Source organism: Juglans microcarpa x Juglans regia, chromosome 6S, assembly GCF_004785595.1.
Source record: "Juglans microcarpa x Juglans regia isolate MS1-56 chromosome 6S, Jm3101_v1.0, whole genome shotgun sequence".
Classification (NCBI taxonomy): domain Eukaryota; kingdom Viridiplantae; phylum Streptophyta; class Magnoliopsida; order Fagales; family Juglandaceae; genus Juglans; species Juglans microcarpa x Juglans regia.
The window spans coordinates 20,180,720-20,201,611 of NC_054605.1; the positions used below are offsets into that span (position 1 = coordinate 20,180,720).

At 36.4% G+C, this 20,892-nt stretch overlaps 2 protein-coding genes across 2 annotated transcripts; both read left to right on the top strand.

Moving 5' to 3' along the window:
- The first annotated feature begins 1,940 nt into the window (after positions 1-1,940).
- On the top strand, positions 1,941-3,347 carry LOC121237373 (transcription elongation factor 1 homolog). Its single transcript, XM_041134081.1, is given in 5 exon segments — positions 1,941-1,977; positions 1,980-2,061; positions 2,407-2,477; positions 2,941-2,962; positions 3,062-3,347. Coding segments are annotated over 5 exon segments (264 nt in total). The 5' UTR covers positions 1,941-1,949; the 3' UTR covers positions 3,123-3,347.
- An 11,382-nt stretch (positions 3,348-14,729) lies between these two features.
- LOC121237370 (protein SAWADEE HOMEODOMAIN HOMOLOG 2-like) lies at positions 14,730-20,669 on the top strand. Its single transcript, XM_041134079.1, has 9 exons — positions 14,730-15,104; positions 16,539-16,624; positions 16,696-16,741; positions 16,819-16,966; positions 18,239-18,314; positions 18,458-18,509; positions 19,023-19,166; positions 19,556-19,675; positions 20,162-20,669. The coding sequence occupies exons 1-9, from the start codon at positions 15,051-15,053 to the stop codon at positions 20,534-20,536; spliced, it is 1,101 nt and encodes a 366-aa protein (XP_040990013.1). The 5' UTR covers positions 14,730-15,050; the 3' UTR covers positions 20,537-20,669.
- The last annotated feature ends 223 nt before the right edge of the window (positions 20,670-20,892 follow it).

Genomic DNA, 20,892 nt, shown 5'->3' on the forward strand with positions numbered 1-20,892 from the left:
GAAATTTTAAATGTATTGATATATTTTTTTATTTTTTAAAATATTTAAATATATTAAAAATGTGAAAAAAATGATTTTTTTTTTTTTTTTTTACAATTAACGGAAACACCGAACGGTATTATTAGGGCGACAGAGTAACACTACTTTTTAAAATAAACAAGAATAATGCTAAATAGACGGAGATTGTATCGAGAGAGTATACTGATGGGTATTTTTTTTTTTTAATATTTAAGCATATTATTTTTAGAATAATTTCATTTGGTCATCTAAACTTACTGTTTATATCGCCATCTTGGCGCGACACGTCATGTGATGTGATGCCATGTAATTTATTAAAAGAATTAAAAAAACAAATAAAATAAAAAAATCTAAAATCTCAGTTTTAATTTTTAATTTTTCTTTTTTAATTTCCGTGTATCATTTGGATTTGAATATAACTTTTTATATTTTTAATAAATGACGTGCCAGAGAACATTTAGCGATAAGATTGATAGAAGGGATGAGTAATTCTACCTATGTGAAGTTTGTAAATATTGTGTAATTATTTTTAAAAAGATTGAATCTATTTTAATATTTATGATCATTAGATAATAAAGAAAAATATAATAAATGATCATTTAATGATAATAAATATATCATATCATATTTAATAAGATAAAAATAAGATGATAATATAATATATAAAATTTTTTTATTAAAATATTAATTTTTATATATAAATTTCATATTATTTAATTTTTTAAAATGATTATTTAACAGTTAAGTAATATAATTTACAATTGTAAATATTTTTTTTCCGACAAAGGCCTCTTTTTATTTTCTATAAATACTGCAATCCAACTAAATTCTAAAGTACTGACGGGTGAACCCTCTCTCTGAGTCTCTCCGTTGAAATCATATTTCAAGCAACTTTGGTGCGGGTAAGCTTCTTTTTCTTTCCTTTCCTTTCTCTCAGCTTCTTTTCCATCTATTCACTCGTTGTTATAAGAAGATTTGATCTTCGGGATAGGCTTCCAAGGAAGCAAAGAAAAATTATTGAAATTCCGAGTTTTCGTCGTATGGTTTGCGACGACGACCAATAATGGCATCACAGAGAGTTAGGGCTTCAGTGTTTTGAAAATTTTCCAAATTATTTTTTCTGGTTCTGAGCAAATTTTTCGTTTCGTTGGTCTGTGGTCAGGGATTTCGTTTTACTTTCGTTATAATTATTTTGGACTCTATAAATTATGAGTGGGAAAAACTTGTATAGTTGTATTCCAAGTCCATTTTCTTTTGGAGTATAGGTTTAAGGTTACCTTATATCAATTGAATAAGTTTGCTCGTTAGATTTTTTTCCCCAATGTTTTTATATGAATCTTGCCCATTTGTTTGGGGGATTTGTTTTTTTAATTGAAGTTTGCCTAATTGCTAATGCTTTTGATTTTTTCATAGGTTGAATTTGGTCATTCGGTCGGGCTTTCCTTTTATTGATTGATTAAATTTGCAATCCCTCGATGTTTTGCAATCTGCTTAGTGCTTACTGTTTATCAAGAGAAAAAATGAAATTAAAAAGAAATTATTTTGGGCGTATCCGTTGAATGATTCGGTCCGTAATATTTGTTGATAAATCTCTGCTGGGTGTGCAAGTGTATAACCTTTGCTGTTTGGTAATTGATTTACCGTATCTGGTTGAATAGTTTTGGTTCAGTAGTGATGATGGCGATGGTATATGTCGAAACAATCAATATAAATATTGGGGGAAAGGAATCTCATCATGAGAAGTTGCTAATCAAAGCAGTGATCAGGAGCATTTAATATGCGTGAAAAGATTTTGCTTTCTGTCAATAATGCATCTTGTTTATTCCATTTATATATTCTTTGAGTAATAATCCCATGTTTTGCATGCTTGATGGCTTTAAACATGGGTTGATGTGGTGAAACATGGATATCGAACAGGTTTGAGTTGACAAATGGGGAAAAGGAAGTCAAGGGCTAAGCCACCCCGAAGAAGCGAATGGACAAGCTTGATACTGTCTTCAGCTGCCCCTTCTGCAACCATGGAACAAGTGTTGAATGCCGAATGTAAGTAGCATCCATTTAGATTCATGGAACAAGATTGCATTTTTTTATTATTATTATTATCATTAGTTTTGGCTGTTTTCTTCAGCCTTGTTACGATGGAATTACTTTTACTAGAGATGTAGTTGATGAATTATAGTTATATTAGAAGTTGACATCTTCCACTACACTTGTGGACTCTGGTCACATAGCATCATGTTTGCAAGTTCAATTTGCTTCTGAAGATCTTTCCATTTTTTTAAGTCGTGTCTCGTTAATTAATGCATTTATGAAGTAAAGTTTGTGTGCTCATGTACGTAATTTTCATATTGGTGTTGATTGGAACTGAAAGATTGTGTGCTGTTTCAGTGATATGAAGAACTTGATTGGTGAGGCTTCTTGTGGGATTTGCCAAGAGAGTTTCAGCACCACCGTAACAGGTTCCTTATTATTATTTCGTGGCTTTGGGAATTAACCTGTCAGGGCCTGAGTTTGAAAAAGAGTTTCAACTTGTAAAACCTTCTTAAACAGGACTGGATTGAAAAACTCTCTCTCTCTCTCTCTCTCTCTCTCTCTCTCTCTCTCTCGGATTTGAGACGTATAGATTATAAAAATTTGCTCTTGGTTTTACTTAATTGTATGGTTTAGTCCAACTGCATTTGTTTTTTTTTTTTATTTTTTTTATGACGTGGGACAAAAATAATAAACAAATGCAGTTGCATTTTATGACCTCTTTTTATTGTTTTCTGGGGATTAGACGCCTTTTTATTTGTTGTGGCTTCCACTGGTCTTCGATAATCCTTATTTTTCCCCCAAGAGTCTTCAGTAATCTTATAGCCATATTAAATCAGTAAAGTACTAATCTTTCTTTTCTTTTTCTTTTTTTGGTTTTTTGTTTTGCAGCTTTAACTGAACCCATAGACATGTAAGTTGAAGTATTGTATGAATGTTACTTTAGAACTAGAGAATTGCTTTTCTGTTATATTCTTCTTTCTTTTTCTCATTTCATATTTTTGGATCACAGCTATAGTGAATGGATTGACGAATGTGAGCGGGTCAACAGCCTCGAAGATGATGGTGCTTAGGAAGCTGCTTAGATGTTCGTAATTCTGGTTCTCTTCTGGACGGGGAGAGCAAAACCAGAGAATAATAATGTGTGATTATTGTGTTAGCATGCATTGAGAGAACCTTGTTGGTGATGGGGTTGTATTCCTGACTCCCTTATATGGGAGAGATCTATTGCACTTACTATGCTTTTTCAGATGACGTTGGTAATATATGAGCTTTGCAACGTGGTTTGTGGTTATAAATTCATTTCTGGATTTTGTCGAAATTCTTTTTCTTTTTCTTTTTTTAAACTGATTTTGTCGAATTTCAAATTGGTGTTTAGGACACGAATTTTGGAATAACTATCTTGTGGCATAAATCATATTCCAATGTGATCCATTTGTCGATTCTTCATTAATTTGTTGACAACATGCCGACGTGAGAATACGCATAAAAAAAAAGATTCAATCAGAATTAAAATATAAATATAAATATATATATATATATATAATATAATATAATATCTGCATGCGACTCTCAGAAAATGTTGTAAAAATCAGAAATTCAGGTTGAAAGATAAAAAAATGTTGGAGAATTCTGCTCTCGTAAGGTAATTACTAAATATTTCTGAAATATAATTTTGATAAATGAAATATTTCTGAACTATTAATAAATTAATGTTCTTCCTAATGGTCACGGGAGTTGAGATTTCGTTGAGTAACATTAGATATAGTTGTCGCGTTGGTATCTTCCACCATGTGGGATCTTAAAACTGAATGTTGATGGAGCTGTGTTTAATTTTATACACTCTTCTAGGGTGGGTGCTGTGTTGCGTGATGAAAAAGGTTATATGGTCATAGCAATGTCTATAAGAGAGTTGGGTATTTATGAGGTGGAAGATATTGAAGTCTTTGCTGTTCTAAGGGTCTTATAATTAATTTATGATCTGGGCATATCTCATTTAATTCTTAAAAGGGATTCACTTGCTGTAGTGGAGGCTATTTGCTCGAGGGAGATGATCTGAACAGGTGTGGTCATTTGATTCGTGAAGTAAAAATATTGTTGTCTACTTTCCTCTCTTTTGAGGTTCTTCATGTTGGTAGGCATGGAAATGATGTATCCCATCTTTTAGCTCGACATACACGGTTTGTGGATGATATTATTCAGTGGTGGCATTAACTTTCGAATTTTCTTAGCAGTTTCGCATTGGATGTAGCTAGTGTTAAAAAATTAAAAATTTATTTTATTTTTATGCGAACACTTACACCCTTACAGCATCCGCATCGGCCTGACTAAAACTCCTCAAAAGCCAAAATATCAACTTTGTGCTCTTTAAACCCGCTGCATTGGACTGGGTAAAATAGAAGAGTTGAAGCTTTCAGCTACAGTAAATTCATTCGTTTCTTCATATATAGCGAGACACTGTTCATCACCAAATCAATATTTTATTCTAAAATCACATATCCTCAACCAAAACAAATTTTTTCCCTTGTGTATCCATTCTCCCCAAAATCCTTTTCACTTTCTCTCCCTTTCTTCCTCGCCGAACACCCCCTTCATCGGTTATCTCTTTGTCCCGACACTCCCTCTCTCCCCTTATTTTCATTTTTTCCAGTTCTCTTGCTGTTTTCATTACTCCAAGCCTGTTGAAGTTGGGAATCTGGGCTGTTGAGGAACATGGGAAAGGAGCAATCGATTTGCAAGAGAAAATCGATTTTAATCAATTGGCCTTATACTGCCTCTATTAGGGTTCTATTGTGGTAATATAATCCTCAAGTCCTTGGCAAGTTGCCGACCTTCATCACCTAAGTCTAGCTAAGCTAAAGATGCCCTATTCAAACCTGCATTGGTGGTTTGCACGAATTGAAAGAGCCTTATAAGTCGTTGTCCTAGAATTTGTCATCCCTAATCATGCATGATGTAGTACATTTTAAGTGACTTTCATACATCAACAGCCGATAGCCACCTCTTTAAAATGTGTGCCATACGTATGAGTAAGGATGACTAAAAAAACAAAACAACAATTCTCGATCTAGATGAGACATATTGAAATTGTACTTCCCTGAATGTGCTGCTATTGCAGACTCAACAATAATGAGAAAATATCAATACTAATTACTTTTCTTTGATAGTTGAAAAGGCAAAAAAGGCAGAGAGGAAAGCATGGGTGATGAAGGTAGATCACGATAAAGGTGTACAATTGGAATTTGATAAAAGAACGTTCGAGATGGAGATCTTGAGTAAGGATCTTTTTGGCATGAATGTCATGCAACAAGCGTACTTCTTTAACATTTAGAGGAGAATTTTTTAGGACTCTTTGAATAATTCCGAATGTACACTTGACAAATCTCCATCCACACGTCATGGAGGTGTGTAAATGTTGGTACTGATTTCAGATTTCCAGCTTTTAGTGGCTACCCAACCACATGTTTTGGATAAACATGTGGTTGGCTAGCCACTATGAGATCTAAATTTGTTTTTTTTTTTTTTTTTGTTTTTTAAATGGATGATTCTATTTTAGAATTGTGACTTGATTTTAGATAGCAACAACTTTAGTTCAGAATGTTGGCTATATTGATATGAATGTTGTGACTTCAGTGTATTGTGAATTGTGACTTGATTTTAATTTGAATGTTGGCTATATTTATATGCTTGTTATTTATTTTGTGTGATGGCAACAACTTGAGTTAGATTTATGGAGATATGCAGCAACTTGAGTTAGTGTTAGATGGAGGGGCACCCACGTGGGGCTAACCCCCTTCTTAAACCACAGTTTAAAGCCATGCGTTATTTGCTTGTAATGCATGGCTTAAAGCCATGCGTTATTTGCTTTACTGCCATTTCAAAATGGCAATTGAAGGCTGGCCTTAATAGGAGGACTATATATAGTCCTCCTCAATTGGTTTTTGGGATCATCTGAAAATACACAAAAACTCTCTCTTTTTGTTCTCTCTTGAAAAAATATTTATGCTGTGGATTTGTTAAGTGTTACTCTAGTTTTATACTACGTAGTAGGGCTGTGCAAACGATCCGTTAGTCCGATGGGCCCGCTTAAATCGACCCGACCCGAACCGATTTTGTTGGATTATTGCATGATTGGGTCTCCAACCCGACTAGTTAACGGGTTTGCATTTTTATTTCAACCCGTCCGCATTTTCTTTATTTCGATCTTTCCATGCATTTGCCAACACATTGAGCCTGTTTCGCCGATTCCACCAAGACGTCTTTGTACCTCATGCATTTCTCATCGTTGTCAAGATCGTTGGTCTGGGAAGAAGCTTTTGGTTTCTAATGTATATAAATCCACACGGTTATTCGAGGCCTTTACTTAATTGTGGATAGAGATTTCTAAAGTGAGATAATGGCTACGCTTGGCTGGTGGAGATTGTTTGGTGCTGTAGCCGGCGAGCTTCTATCTCGGGATCTGCGAGGTGCGCCGATCTTCTGCACCGGAACGTGGTTGCACACGATGACTCCATGGTCCGTCGGGGAGTAGCGAATTGGGAGAGTGAGCCGAGATTGTTCCCGTTGGGGAACTTCGATGGTGCATTGATGACGATGGGGAGTTACCCGAGATTCCCCATGTACGAAAATGACTTCGGGTGCGTGGCGGTGCGGTGAACAAGTTCAATGGTAAGATCTCGGCGTTTCCTAAGATCCAATACTAGTTTATATGTTTCAATAGATATGGGAGGTTGATCATTATGAAATCAAGTTCAAGCTAAAACATCTGTTCGTTGAAGAAAAATAACCAGAGGTTCATCTGGTCCCTTGGATTCGTCTTCAGATGCTTCCATCAAGTCCCCCCTCTTCTCCTCTTCCACAGTGCAAGACCTAGTCAGGTCATACGGGTTCGACCCGGTTTTATTTTGATCGGGTCGGATCGGGCTTATTCTAGGATGATGCCGTTTCGGGTCAGGTCGGGTATAAACTCTGCTGTTTTTGTTCGGGTTGCAGCCCTACTACGTAGTACATTTCACCACTAAGAGGAAACGTTGGAGATTTATCAATCTGGAAAAACTTGTGGAGTAATTTTATAAGCTGAGCTTGAGGTATTTTTTCCGCTGTACTTTTTAACATTGGTATCAGAGCTTTTATAATTGCTTCCAGTCTATAGTTTTTTCTCGCATATGCTTGAGATTTGTCTGATGTCTTTTTTTATCTTTTTTTTTATCTGGATTAAAAAAAAATGGCAGCGCACTAGAAGCTGTTGTGCTGCACCAACTCAGTGGTGCTATGCATACCTAGCGCAGCGTGCACCACCGTGGTGCATCACACACCACGGAGGTGCTACTCGCACCACCCTGCCAATGGGCTTGGGCCTCACGACCCATTTGTGTTTTTTTTTAAACCAAATTAAATCTAGGCTGGGCTGGGCTGGGCCGGTTCGGTCCTTCTGTGTTTTTTTTTTTTTAAAAAAAAAAAAATTCTGGGCCATTTTTTAGAAGCCCAACCTTGTTTGAGCCCATTTTTTTTAAAACACAAAATAAAAAGAAGGGGATGAAAATGGTACCTCTGGGACTCGAACCCAGGACCACCGGTCAAAAGCAGCGTGCACCACTGGGTTGCGACTTATCTTTGGTTTAGGTGGGGTTTTTTTTAAATATATTTGTTATACATTTATTTCGTTTCTATTAAAAAAAAAAATTCTTCATGATTTGATATATGCTTAGATATATTGTTATATTACATGTGATCTTTGATTTAATGTTTTAGATTAAATGTGATTACATGTGAATATATGGTTATATTCATGCTATTTTTTTTATTCCATTATGTTATATTACATGTGATCTTTTTTTTTAATTGTTTAGATTAAATGTGATTACATGTATATGTGAATTGAACATGTGGATATGTGTTTATTTTATCATCTATGAATGTTAGGCTTGAATTTTTATACATTAGTCTTTAATGATAAAATAAAAAAGTTCTCATTAAGTAGTCTTAGTTAGAATTGTCAGTGTAAATGATAGGCTGAAAGAATTGCAGTGACCCCAGTAAGAACTGTAAATGCACTGTATAACCAAAAGACCATAGTGACCCCAGTAAGAACTGTAAATGCATTGATGGAACAAGAAAAATGGACTGTAATGGTCTTATATGAACCATCTTTGTAGACTGGCCCAACATGTTGCTGTGGTTGGAGTAGCTGTCCTTGTAGACTAGCCCAAAAGGTTACTGCAATTTTAGTAAGTTTTGTCTTTATATGTGACTAGGACTAGATGACTACTTAAGATAGTGAGAGTATGGTTGAGATTTATGATGATTAATTCTCCTATATTTATTTTTTAAATTTGTGTGGGAATTATGTTAGAAATTTAATAATTAGATATTGTGACGCAAAAGATGATTATGAAGCCTAGCGATTTTTCGATCTTGCGCCATGTCTAAATTATTCTTTTTCTAGCTTGAATGGACGCGGCAGATTTCTTAGGTGTGTGTAATATTCCTTCTTTGCGTATTGTAGTGAAATGACATCAAAGAGTATAGTTGCCGATTTAAACAAATGGAAGAAATTGGATTGGGAGAACTATGACATTTGGCATCGCAAGATCCAATATGTCTTAGATGAGCAAGAGGTCTTGGAGGCCTTATCTCACTCCCTTACTGCACCCGGGGAGGGGATATCGGAACAACACAAGATAGATCAACTAGCCTATACTCAATGGGCTAAGAAAAGTTGGTACGCTCGCATAATAATGTTAAGTAGCATGCACAATGATCTAATGTATGAGTTCGAGATCTATGACACTGCCCAAAGCATGTGGGAGGCTTTAAAGTTGAAGTTTGGTGGAACTTCAGCCACTAGGTTGCGTGAGTTAACCATGAGGTTTGACTCCTATAAGATGTGCTCTGACCACACGATGAAGCAACATCTTAGGGCTATGTCGATCATGATCCGTGAACTTAAGTCGGCAGGAAACAACCTAACTGATGAACAGCAAGTCCAGGCAGTGATAAGATCACTGCCGAATTATTGGGAGAATATGAGCCAGAACCTGACACATAACGAGAACATCAAAGACTTTGATGATGTCTCGAGTCACTTGGAATTGGAGGCTAAGCACCTAAAGGCTGCTAAGCCCAATCATACGGCCTATGTGGCTGATTCTGGTTCGCGTAAGGCATCAAGGCCTAAGCGCAAGAAGTCCAAGAATGGGATAGCTGCTGGACAAATTAAGAATGTGTCAGGAACTTCTCAGCGTAGCAAGAGGGGCAAGCGCTAGAAGAACAAGTCAAAATTAGAGTGCTTCAACTGTGGAAAGAATGTCCACTTCGCTCTTGACTGCACTGAGCCGAATAAGGTACAATCTGGCTTTTATCGCATTGTTTTTGTAACTAGCCATGTGATGGTTGCTTACTCCTATCCTATGTGGACTGTTGATTCAGGAGCGACCGAACACATAGCGCGAGACAGAGTCGGATTTATGGAGTACCGCCGGATTCCAGCTGGGAGCCGTGATATCAAGGTGGGGAATGGAGCTAGCGTGGAGGTACTGGGTCTTGGTACCTACAAGCTGGACTTGCGGGGTGGCCGCACTCTTTTCCTCCACAATGTGCTATATGCTCTCGAAATCCAACAAAACTTACTTTTTGTAGTTACTCTATTAAGACTTGGTTTTCGAATTGTATTTGAAAATAATTACGTTTTCTTTTATTTGGGCCATGTGTTTTATGGCAATACTTTTCTTCAAGACGGTTTTATGATATTGAATTTGGATTATTTAAATATAAATGAGTTTATTGTTTTTCTTTCTACATCTGATAATTTGGATTCATATAAATGGCATGCTAGGCTTGGCCATATAGGGCAAGATAGAATGGCTAGGTTAGTTAAAGAAGGCCTTATAGGCAATCTCGTTAAGGTCATCTTGCCCACATATGAACATTGTCTAATGGGAAAAGTTAAGAGAAAACCGTTTGGAAAAGCCACTAGGGCATCTTTTCTATTGCAATTAATCCACTCAGACATCTGTGGTCCAATGAGTGTGAGGGCAAGACACGGAGGTGTCTACTTCATCACATTTATAGATGATTTTTCACGTTACGGTCATATCTACTTAATCTCTCATAAATTTGAAGCATTGGAATGCTTTAGGCGATATCTAAGAATGGTTGAGAATCAGTTAGATAAGAGTTTAACAATTCTAAGAACTGACCGAGGACGAGAATATCTCTCTGAGTAATTTAAAAGGCTCTGTGATGTAAAAAGAATCAAAAGACAGTTAATGATGCCAAGTACACCGTAGCAAAATGACATGGCGGAAATGAGAAATCGAACACTGCTTGAGATGGTTAGGTCAATGATGGCGCAAGCAAACCTACCAATTTCTTTTTGGGGGATGCACTTTTGACTGCTGCCTACATTCATAACTGAGTGCCTTTCAAATCAGTAACTTCCACCTCATATGAACTATGGACCGGCGAGAAACCCAATTTGAGTAACTTGCAGCAATGGGATTCAACGGGTTTTGTTCACGATCTTTCTCATAAATATGAAAAGTTAGGCCCTAGAGGGAAGAAATGTATCTTTATAAGGTACTTAGAACACTCTAAAGAGTATGTGTTAATAGGTGAACAATCTGATGGAAGTGCGACTGAGATTGAGTCACGAGATGTGGATTTCATTGAAGATGAGTTTCCAAGTAGAGGTGAGGTTGATAGGAGTTTAGAACTTCATGAGATTGTGGAACAAGAGGAAAGTGCTCCAAGGAATTTAGTTGAGAATGAGCAAGAAATTCTTCAAACTCCTACAAATTATAAAAAGAATTTGAATCTGAGTGGGAGCACACCACTTGTCAATCAATCACAACAATCTCAGCCACGTAAAAGCACACGTGAAAGTATTCCCCGTCGTCGTTTTGAGATTGAAGGGGAAGCTTTTATGGTAGCTCCGCAAGATAATGACGAGCCTAGGACAATTCATGAGGCTCTCTCTCATCTTCTACTAAAGATAAGTGGATGAAAGCTCTTAATGATGAGATTGAGTCTATGAAGATTAACCAGGTCTGGGATCTGGTTGATCTACCGACAGGGCGTAAGACTATTGGGAACAAATGGGTTCTTAAGGTCAAACGCAAGTCGGATAGATCAATAGATAAGTACAAAACTCGCTTAGTGCCGAAAGGATATATCGAACAGGAGGGTACAGACTATGAGGAAACTTTTTCACCAGTGGTGAGGTTTGCCTCAATTTGCCTGATTCTAGCTATAGTAACAAACATGGATTTGGAACTCTACCAAATGGACGTTAAAACAACATTTCTCAATGGAGAATTAGATGAGGAGATCTATATGGATCAACCAACAAGTTTTGTGGTTAAAGGTCAAGAACGCAAAGTGTGCAAGTTCAAACGATCTATATATGGCCTAAAGCAATCATCTAGACAATGGTACCTCAGATTCCATCGAGCTATTCTCTCGAATGGGTTTACGATGATCACAAAGGACTATTGTGTCTATGTCAAAAGGTCCAAAAAGAGTTTCACTATGTTGTCATTGTATGTTGACGACATACTACTAGCTGGAAATGATAAAGGGTTGATAGTCGCCACAAAAAAATGGTTACCTTTAATTTTGAGATGAATGATATGGGTGAGGCAGAATACATTCTAGGAGTTAAAATCTATAGAGATTGTTCAAAGAGACTTTTGTGTTTGTCCCAACAGACTTACATAAAGAAAGTCATCGAGCGCTTCCTAATGAATGAATGTAAACCCATTGACACCCCTGTTGCAAGAAGCTAGAACTTGTCTAAAGTGTTGTGTCCTAAGACTTAAAAAGAAAAGGAAAAGATGGCCCGTGTCCCTTATGCTAATGCTGTGGGTAGTCTGATGTACGCAATGATGTGTACTCGGCCTGACATATGTTATGCAGTTGGCTTAGTGAGTAGATTCCAATCTAACCCCGGACTGGCTCACTGGAAAGCGGTCAAAAGGATTATGCAATATCTCAAGGGAACTGCAGACTATGTGTTATGCTATCAGGGTTCAGATTTGCAGCTAAGAGGTTACAGTGATGCCGATTGGGGCAGTGACCTAGATGAGCGCAAACAACCACTGGGTATGTCTTTCTGCTCAATAAAGGCGCCATTACATGGAGCAGCAAGAAACAACCATGTATAGCTTTATCCACTATGGAGGCAGAATATATAGCTTGTTCTGCAGCAGTTCAAGAAGCTGTTTGGTTACGGAGGTTCCTCAAGTATTTAGACATTGGCACAGATACTTCAGATCCAGTGAGGATATTCTGCGATAGCATGGCAGTTCTCGCATATGCTAAGGACTCAAAGTATCATGGGAGAACCAAACACATAGATATCAGATATCACTACATCAGAGACATGGTAACGCAAAAGGAAGTGGTTTTGAAACACATATAGTCGCTTGGTTGTTGATCCCTTAACGAAGCCTATTGCAAGAGATGTCTTTGAGGCTCATGTTAGGAATCTAGGACTGCGTAGACTGTAAATGTAATTTGTGTTTCAAATGACATTGAGATGTAACCTTTCCTTTGGGATATTAATACAATATGATTCAGTTCTTGTCTTTATCGTATTGTTTTTATAATACACACATACAAGATATGTTAGCAGGCTTAGATCGGCTCACTCATACGAGCGATCGCCTCTAGCGCTTAAGTAGCGAGTAGAGATAAGATATTGTGTCCCTAGGTACTTTTCCAAAGGGATAAGTTGGTTGATACAAAGTTATGTCGCCTTAGTGGAATCTAAGATGGGGTCCATTGATAGGACTATGCATGGGTTACCCCACCATCCATGTAGCCTGTAGTAAGCCAGATGTAAGTTCCTCTTTGACGTCTTGGAGGCGTGCAAATAGAGAAATTCGGGTTAGACACTTAAGGAGTGGCTAGACTAAGATTTGTACGGTGTTGATATAGACATATGTTCTTTAAGAAAGAGAAATACACCGTAGCATGTGTTTCATACTATATGTGCTTATACGACCATATGAGGAAGTGAGTAAAATGTTTCCCTCTTTCTCATTGTGTGAGTCACATTTTTTAAATGTCCTTTACTTTTGGCTATGTCATGAGATGGAGGTTGTGATGTCTGCTACTTTGGCATGTTGTCTATGACCAGGACTGATACGGTCTAAAGAGGCATTGTTGGGAAAGCGGTTCGACCAAAATTGAGTGATATGAGTGCAAAGGAAGACTCTTCGATATTGTATCTTCGATAGTGTTTGCTGACGTCAAACAATGATGCTACATCTTGGTAGCGGCTAAAGGTTGTGAACACATTGAAATGTTTTGGAGGTACTAAATTGTTTTGAGTTTTTTTATTAACTCAAGAGGGTTCGAAAATGCTTGATCTTGATGCGATCGAATGAGTCTAGGACATGACCAAACGCTTTAGGGATGTTGTTATACTGGTCTTCTCAGTGAGAGATTTGATATATGTATTCTCACCTTTCTACATATGTGCTTGGTGGTCGCACGGCCTATTTATTTGTATGAACAAGATTGAGAACATTAGAGAGATGCAGACTTGGGGTCATGCCCACTGTGTGCGAGTGAGAAATGTTAGATGGAGGGGCGCCCACGTGGGGCTGACCCCTTCCTTAAACCACAGTGTAACGCATGGCTTTAAGCCATGCGTTTTTTGCTTGTAACGCATGGCCATTTCAAAATGGCAATTGAAGGCTGGCCATTTCATTTGTTATCTATGTTGAAAGCAACTGCTGCTCATGAATGAATGAAAATATTGCAAATTTGAATTGATTTAGTGATTTACCACTCCAATATCAGTAACTAATATTTATATGTTTGAGCATCTTCTGTGATTGATACACTCGAAAGTAGAACCCAATTTGGTATGATGAGAAAATTTGGCTACTGCAATCCACTCATATTTTAAGTAGGCAATTTGGAGGAGCTCTTACTTTAATTTCTATACAATATCACAACATTTTCTCCAAATTTTCGTGTCTGGCATTTTGCAAATATTTACCTGTTCTATTTCTATAATGATTATGATTACTTTAATTAACATATGATTAGTATAATTACAAAACATAAAAAAATATTATTATTAAAAAATAATATTATATTATTATTTTGATGAATCCAATAGCTAATTTAATGTGAGATTATAGATAAGGAAGTTTTGGATTTAAAGAAAACATGTACTTTTCATCAATTTTTGAATATGAGTTTGATGAATCCAATGTCAATGCTAGAGTATTAGTATTGGTTCCCTTATATAGATATGCAAAATCACATCTTTTGAAGATTAATTTTGTATATAAAGAAAAACTCTCACATTGGATTATGTATTTTTTAACAAAATAATAATAAAATATTATTATTTTATTATTATTATTATTTACTTTTTTTCCTTTTTTTTTTATATTTTGCAATTAGCACCACTACAAATTCTACTATTTAGTACCCACTAGAATTTTGTTCTTAAAATTCTATTAGTTAATGGAGAGAGAAGGGGAGGAGAGAGAAATAATAATAATAAAATAAGATTTAGAGAGTAAATAGTGCATCTTCAAATTTATAAAAATATTATCCATAGTTATAAAAATTTTTAAATATGCATAATCTAGTACAATTTAATTTAAGATTATATTATACAAATATCTAGATATGTATGCAAATGTATCATCCAATGCTAATGCTCAAGCTCGCCAAAATGCGCAAATATCCTGTCTAGTGTCGTGCAGTTTGCACCTTGCGCCCAACCTACGTCTCTACCCGAAATTTTGCAGGGACTTTACACAAAGATAGTCAGGGTAGTACCGTAGTAGTCTACAGCGTTCAGGGCCTTCTCGTTTCTTATGATTATTATAATTTAATAATAATAATACAAGTTTTGGCGAGCTTAAGCGCTGCATCTGTCTAAATCCATCGGGCGTTTGTTTTTGGTTGAAGTTTTTTTCTTTCGCTTCTGAGAGTTTGAGAGGAAGACACAAGGAGAGCGACGGAAAGAGGTCATGGGTCGGCCTCCTAGCAATGGAGGCCCTGCCTTCCGCTTCACACAAAATGAGGTATCTTCTTCTGCGACTTATTTTTTCCTTCTAATTTGCGATTCATGTTAATATGTACGAGTCTGGGAACCTATATAATGTATTTGTGTGGTATGTATTATGCATTTTTCTTTTGATTGGATGAATTCCAGCTAAAGTCTGGGTGGAATATTTTAACGGGTCAGTTTGATTGGCAGGGTTTCTCTGCCTGATTTTCTGGGTTTTGGATACGTATGCGAGCGCTAAATTTCGAATTTAGGGGTGGAACTGTTAAATGGGTCAATTATGCAGGCTCTATGTTTTTGGTTTTCTGGGGTTTTAAAGTTCCCTGTTGGTGGTTGATTTAATATAAGCTTATCAATTTACTGTTGCATGTGTGTATGTATATGTATGTATCAAATTTGAACTTAAAGTTCATTTCGTCAAAGAGGTCAGTTCAATTGCAGTTATCAGCGTACTTTTCTGGGTTGAATTGATTTATTGTTGATTTCTTTTGTTCCTGTTTCCTAAGTTTATTTATTTCTTTTAACTTGTAGGGTAGATGTATATATATTTTATTATGTATAAATATATATGTAAATATGGGACGTGTTTAATTCTCTTAGTATGGTATTTTTAACAAAACTTTGTTGTTTTGTATGGTTTGGTATGCTTGTAATTTGTTATCTTTTTTTTTTTATAAGTAAAAATATATTAATATTAATAGGTGTAACAAAGTACACTGGATGTATACAAGAGAGAGCACCTAGCCCATAATAGAGAGCGCCTAATGAATAACGCCCAAGAGGGAGAAATTAGAAACCTATCCGATATACACCAAGCCCTATTGGGACAAAGCACGCCTCCCCAGTAATGTTATCTTGTTGGGTGATCGGTGTATTTGGTAGCATCAAGCTATTTTGGATACTTTTTTGGATGCTTTTATTTCCAGAAACTTTAAAAATAAACCTGAAAACACTTTGGAAGGAGTGCTTGTTATGCGGCATTTCTTTCATTGAACAAAAAACCTAAAGGTAGTAACTGGAAATATTTTAGCGATGATCTGTTGTGTTGGGATCCGGGAATAATTTTTAGGATACAGTTTTGAAAATAAAGGTTTTAATGCCATCTTCATTTTCTCCACTTTTGGAAACGTGCTCTTACCTTATATGGTGCAGTTTTATCAGCCTTTTCAGTCATCTTATTTTTGGAATATTCAATTTAATACTGACACTGAGAATGTCTTAAGCATAGCTTCCTGGTAAGATTCTTGAATTCACCTACACCTACCTGTACACCTTGAGGGGCTTCAATTGTTCAACAAAAACCGTACCTGGATTTTAATAAGAAAAAAAGAGAGGGTCAGAAAAGAAAAAGAAAAGAAAAGAAAACGAATGGGAGTTAATTTGTCTTTCCTCTAGCCATCAAATGATTCTGTTTTCATGATGCCATATAATGTCTTGCTACTTTATCCAGGTTGTGGAGATGGATGTTATTCTGCAACAACACAATAATACAATGCCATCACGTGATGTTATTGTGTCACTTGCAGAGAAGTTCAGGTGTGTCTTCATCTCTTTCAATATTGTAAGCATTACAATTTTTACTTGTGATGCATTGTCTTGTGATGTAGTGAGTCAGCAGAACGCAAAGGGAAGATTACAGTTCAAATGAAGCAAGTATGGTGGCTTAATGTATTTTTGCTTTATGAGGAATCATTTAGAGTCTCATTTCTCATTTAGAATCTTCATTTTAGGTTTGGAACTGGTTCCAAAATAGGCGGTATGCTATAAGGGCAAAAATAAGTAAGGCTCCTGGGAAGTTAAATGTCTCTCCCATGCCTCGGGATGATTCAAATCCAGTGAGAAATGTACCACAACCACAATCTGTAGCTGCTCCTTCAGGTACGATGTGTCCTACTCAATGCTCATAGTTTTAAAGACCTCCTTTCTCTCTTCCATATTTTTTAGCCCTATTTCTGTACTTAATATAGACTATTCCTTACGACAAAAAATATTTACTCTTCTATTTTTTTTTTTTATAGGTAAAGTATTTACTCTTCTATATAGTCTTGAGTTTCTTTTTTTGTCATGATGATTGATAATCAACCTTTATCTCTATGGTGCACATAATCTGGTGTTGCGAATTAGTTTATTAATTTTTTGTATGTCATCTATTGTATATTTGGAAGCATGTTAAGATATAATATCTAAGTAGAAACTCTACAACCTGGGAGTAGAAAAAAATATGCACCCATAACTCGTAATATTCTGGAGTTATCCAAATGCTGCATGTAGTTGTTTATGTTTATATCTGTATCTATTTCTAGAGTAACACTTTGGAATTTTACAGCTTTACGAGAACATTTATATTTGTCTATGTTTGAATTTTCAGGAAAATGACTATTACCTGTTGTCCATGTTGTTTGATATGATTCTTGCACATCTTTTTGTTGCTTGCACGTTACCTTAAAAATTGCCTATCGATGTATAACATAGAACACGACACAGGCGCATACAGAAATTGAACTGATTTGTTATCAAGTTTACAGTCATGCTCTCGTTTTTCAGAAACACAACCTACCTCCAAAAGTGCACTCTTGGCTATCATTTGGTTTGTCAATGTTTCAAAATATCTAATTAGCAGAGATGTCTAATAGTTACTTATAAAAAAAAGCATAGATGTCTAGTAGTCTGTGCCCTTCACATTCGTTACAATTCACAGCCCATCTTCCATCCCTTTTATTACTTTGCTTTTACTTTTCCTATAATGGTGAAAGGTGAAGTAGATGAAAGATGCCATCCATAAATGCCCCAAAACCTGAGAAGCCATTAAGAAACATTGTTAATTGGGTAACAGGAAGCAGTAGATGGGCATGCTCTTCATTTCACTACCCCAACATTTTCTAAAGCCCATTTTAGTAAGAGCCTTGGTCTTTGGGGCATTCTCCTAGGTCCAAGGTTTGAATCTTTCAGTGCAGACAATGTCTAGGGCGACCTCCCCATCAGTGAAAAGCCGAAAATTAACTTCATCCATGTGATGTGGGCACGTTATAAAAGACATGTTGCATTTGCAAGATCTCTGGGGTTCCTTGTCATAAAAAATAAAAATAAAAATTGTTAGGCATCTATGTCATCATATTTAGATATATCTAGCCCTCATTTTCTTTTAGCCAGTTCTAAGTGCAGGAAAGGGTGCTACTGAAAATTCTCCAATGGAGTTTGAAGCCAAATCTGGGAGGGATGGTGCATGGTTGGTATTTCTTGTCATTTTTTGTAGGAACTGTAGTTTGTATTTCTAGTTGCTTTCTTTATTCTATCCTATAAATATGATTTTTTTTGTTTTCTGGTAATGACTCAGTAGCAATTAGCCTAAAACTTCTTTTCTTTTCTTAGGTATGATGTTGCTGCCTTTGTTTCCCATAGACATTTGGAGACTGGTGATCCAGTGAGTTTCAAGTTCCTCTTCAATAAATTGTTAAAGCTACTTCAGTTTTCCCCTTTTTAATGTGGTTTGAATTCTTTTATGTTTGTTTCATATTTGTCCATCCATACCTTCATGTCTTATTTACATCTCTTACACCGTATTTAATTTGGAATTACTTAAGTAAATTAAATGTCATAGAATAATTCCTTGTTTCCTGTGAGAAAGAGGTATCCACATTGCATATATCCCGGTTGACCATATTAGGGCTTGGAATGGGGGTCATGAGAATTACCTTAAAAATTATGAGTTATGAGCCATGAAGGTTTTAAGTCCAAATACCTGATTGGATTTTTTTTCGTCGTCTTCATTGTCAATCCCTCAAATCTTGTTTTGACTATATTAAATTTTATCCTTAAAAGTGTGCAATAAAATGCAGATAGCATTGCTCTTATTGTTCGGGTTACATTTTTTCTTCTTGGCCTTTCACCTACCTTTTGTCTCATGTCATGTCTGTAATCTTGCTGGGATATTCAGGAAGTACTTGTCCGTTTTGCTGGTTTCGGATCAGAGGAGGATGAGTGGGTTAATGTTCGTAAGCATGTCAGGCCGCGCTCTCTCCCATGTGAATCATCAGAATGTGTTGCAGTTCTTCCTGGAGATCTCATACTCTGTTTTCAGGTGGAATTATCTCAATGCAATTGCAGTAGAAAATTGATTTAGGCCCCGTTTGGAACTTGGACTGAGTATAACATCCAGATATTCAACTTTCAAATCACTAAACTCATCTCAACTCAAAACCTCTTTACACGTGAGACCCACAACCTTTTTCAACTCAACACATCTTTTTCAACTTTTCATAAATATATCTAAACTCATCTTAACATCCAAATACATCTTTTCGTCTTAGGTGGGCTCCATTAAACTCACTCCACCATTTCAACTCACTACTATTCATAAAGAACTCAATTCAGTTCAACATCCAAACGGGACCTTAGTCAACGACAGCAAGGGGAGTTATTCTAATCAGATGTTGAGAACTTTTTATTCAATGCTTTGAAAAATTTCAGGAAGGTAAAGAGCAGGCTCTTTACTATGATGCCCATGTCCTTGATGCACAAAGACGAAGGCATGATGTCAGAGGTTGCCGTTGTAGGTTTTTGGTGCGTTACGATCATGATCAGTCTGAGGTATTTACTTGCCTTAATTCTCTAGTAAGGTTTTCATTTTCCTTTTCTTTTTCAATCATTTGACTCTCTCTCTCTCTCTCTCCCCTCCCTGTATCCTCCTCTGAGTTCTACATCAGCCATGGTCCTTGGTTTACTTGATAAACTTGATATAACTTTTTTGGCCAGTATAACGATGATTCTTTTATATTGTTTTAGGTCACCGCTTGCCTATAAATGGTAGAAAAATATCCATTTCGTTATGGTCATTCATTTTAGAGGAATTTTCTATTTAGCAGTAAGATTGATTTAGCCCCAAATGCACACTGTCATGTAGTTATTTATATCTCACGCTGCCATGGGAATTCATTTGCTTTCTATTCATTTTATATATTTTAAGGTGATGAACGTGGATTCAATCAGGACTTTTGATTGCATTGTAATGTCATTCAAATGTGGTTTATGATCGTATATAATTATTTGGTTGCTTCATGATTTTTTAAACCTCAGGAAATAGTGCCGCTGAGAAAGGTTTGCCGTCGGCCTGAAACTGACTACAGGCTGCAGCAACTTCATGCTGTGAATGAGGCAGCATCCATCAACCAGCAGAAAACTACCACAAATCCTTCGGCAGGCAGTGCTCCGAGGGCTCTTACTCCTGTTGAAACAATGCAAAAGCAACACTCCGGCGAGGCAGCTATGGTGGCTCCTGTATCCCATGCTAACATTTCTGTAGCCACTCATACAGTAACCCTTGAACCGAAAGAATTTGAAACTGGCAACCCTAACATTGCAGGAAATTCTAATGTTCCCAGTACTGCAGTCGTGAGCAGCAGCACTGCACCTTTTGGCTCTATGGAGAACAGACATGAAGCAAAGTTGTAGGTTGATAAGAAATTATGCAATTCTCTCCGTTATTTTTGTTTTTGTTTTTGCTTTTAAACTGTCAGTGAGCTTTATCACTCCGAGTAGGATCTGTTTTCATGATAGTATCTTACAATACAGTCAATAGTTCCCCTAACTTCTATATTTGGTAGAGTCCTTTGCACCACCATGGAATGCAGAATCCTATTTCTTATTTTCATTGATCAAGATAATGAATCGACGTTGATTTTAAGTTATCACAAAAAGGGGGACGGGGGAAAATTTCCCAGCAAGATATTTTGTGCTCTGCAACGTTGAACAATAATTTTTTTTTTTTTTTTTTTCTTTCATGACAATATTTGTTAGCATATTTGCAT

Excerpts from the sequence above, each read along its gene's own strand:
- LOC121237370 (XM_041134079.1), top strand. The coding sequence starts at position 15,051 with ATGGGTCGGCCTCCTAGCAATGGAGGCCCTGCCTTCCGCTTCACACAA. Across the intron at positions 15,105-16,538 it reads TCCGCTTCACACAAAATGAG|GTTGTGGAGATGGATGTTAT; the intron begins GTATCTTCTTCT and ends TACTTTATCCAG. Across the intron at positions 19,167-19,555 it reads ATCTCATACTCTGTTTTCAG|GAAGGTAAAGAGCAGGCTCT; the intron begins GTGGAATTATCT and ends GAAAAATTTCAG.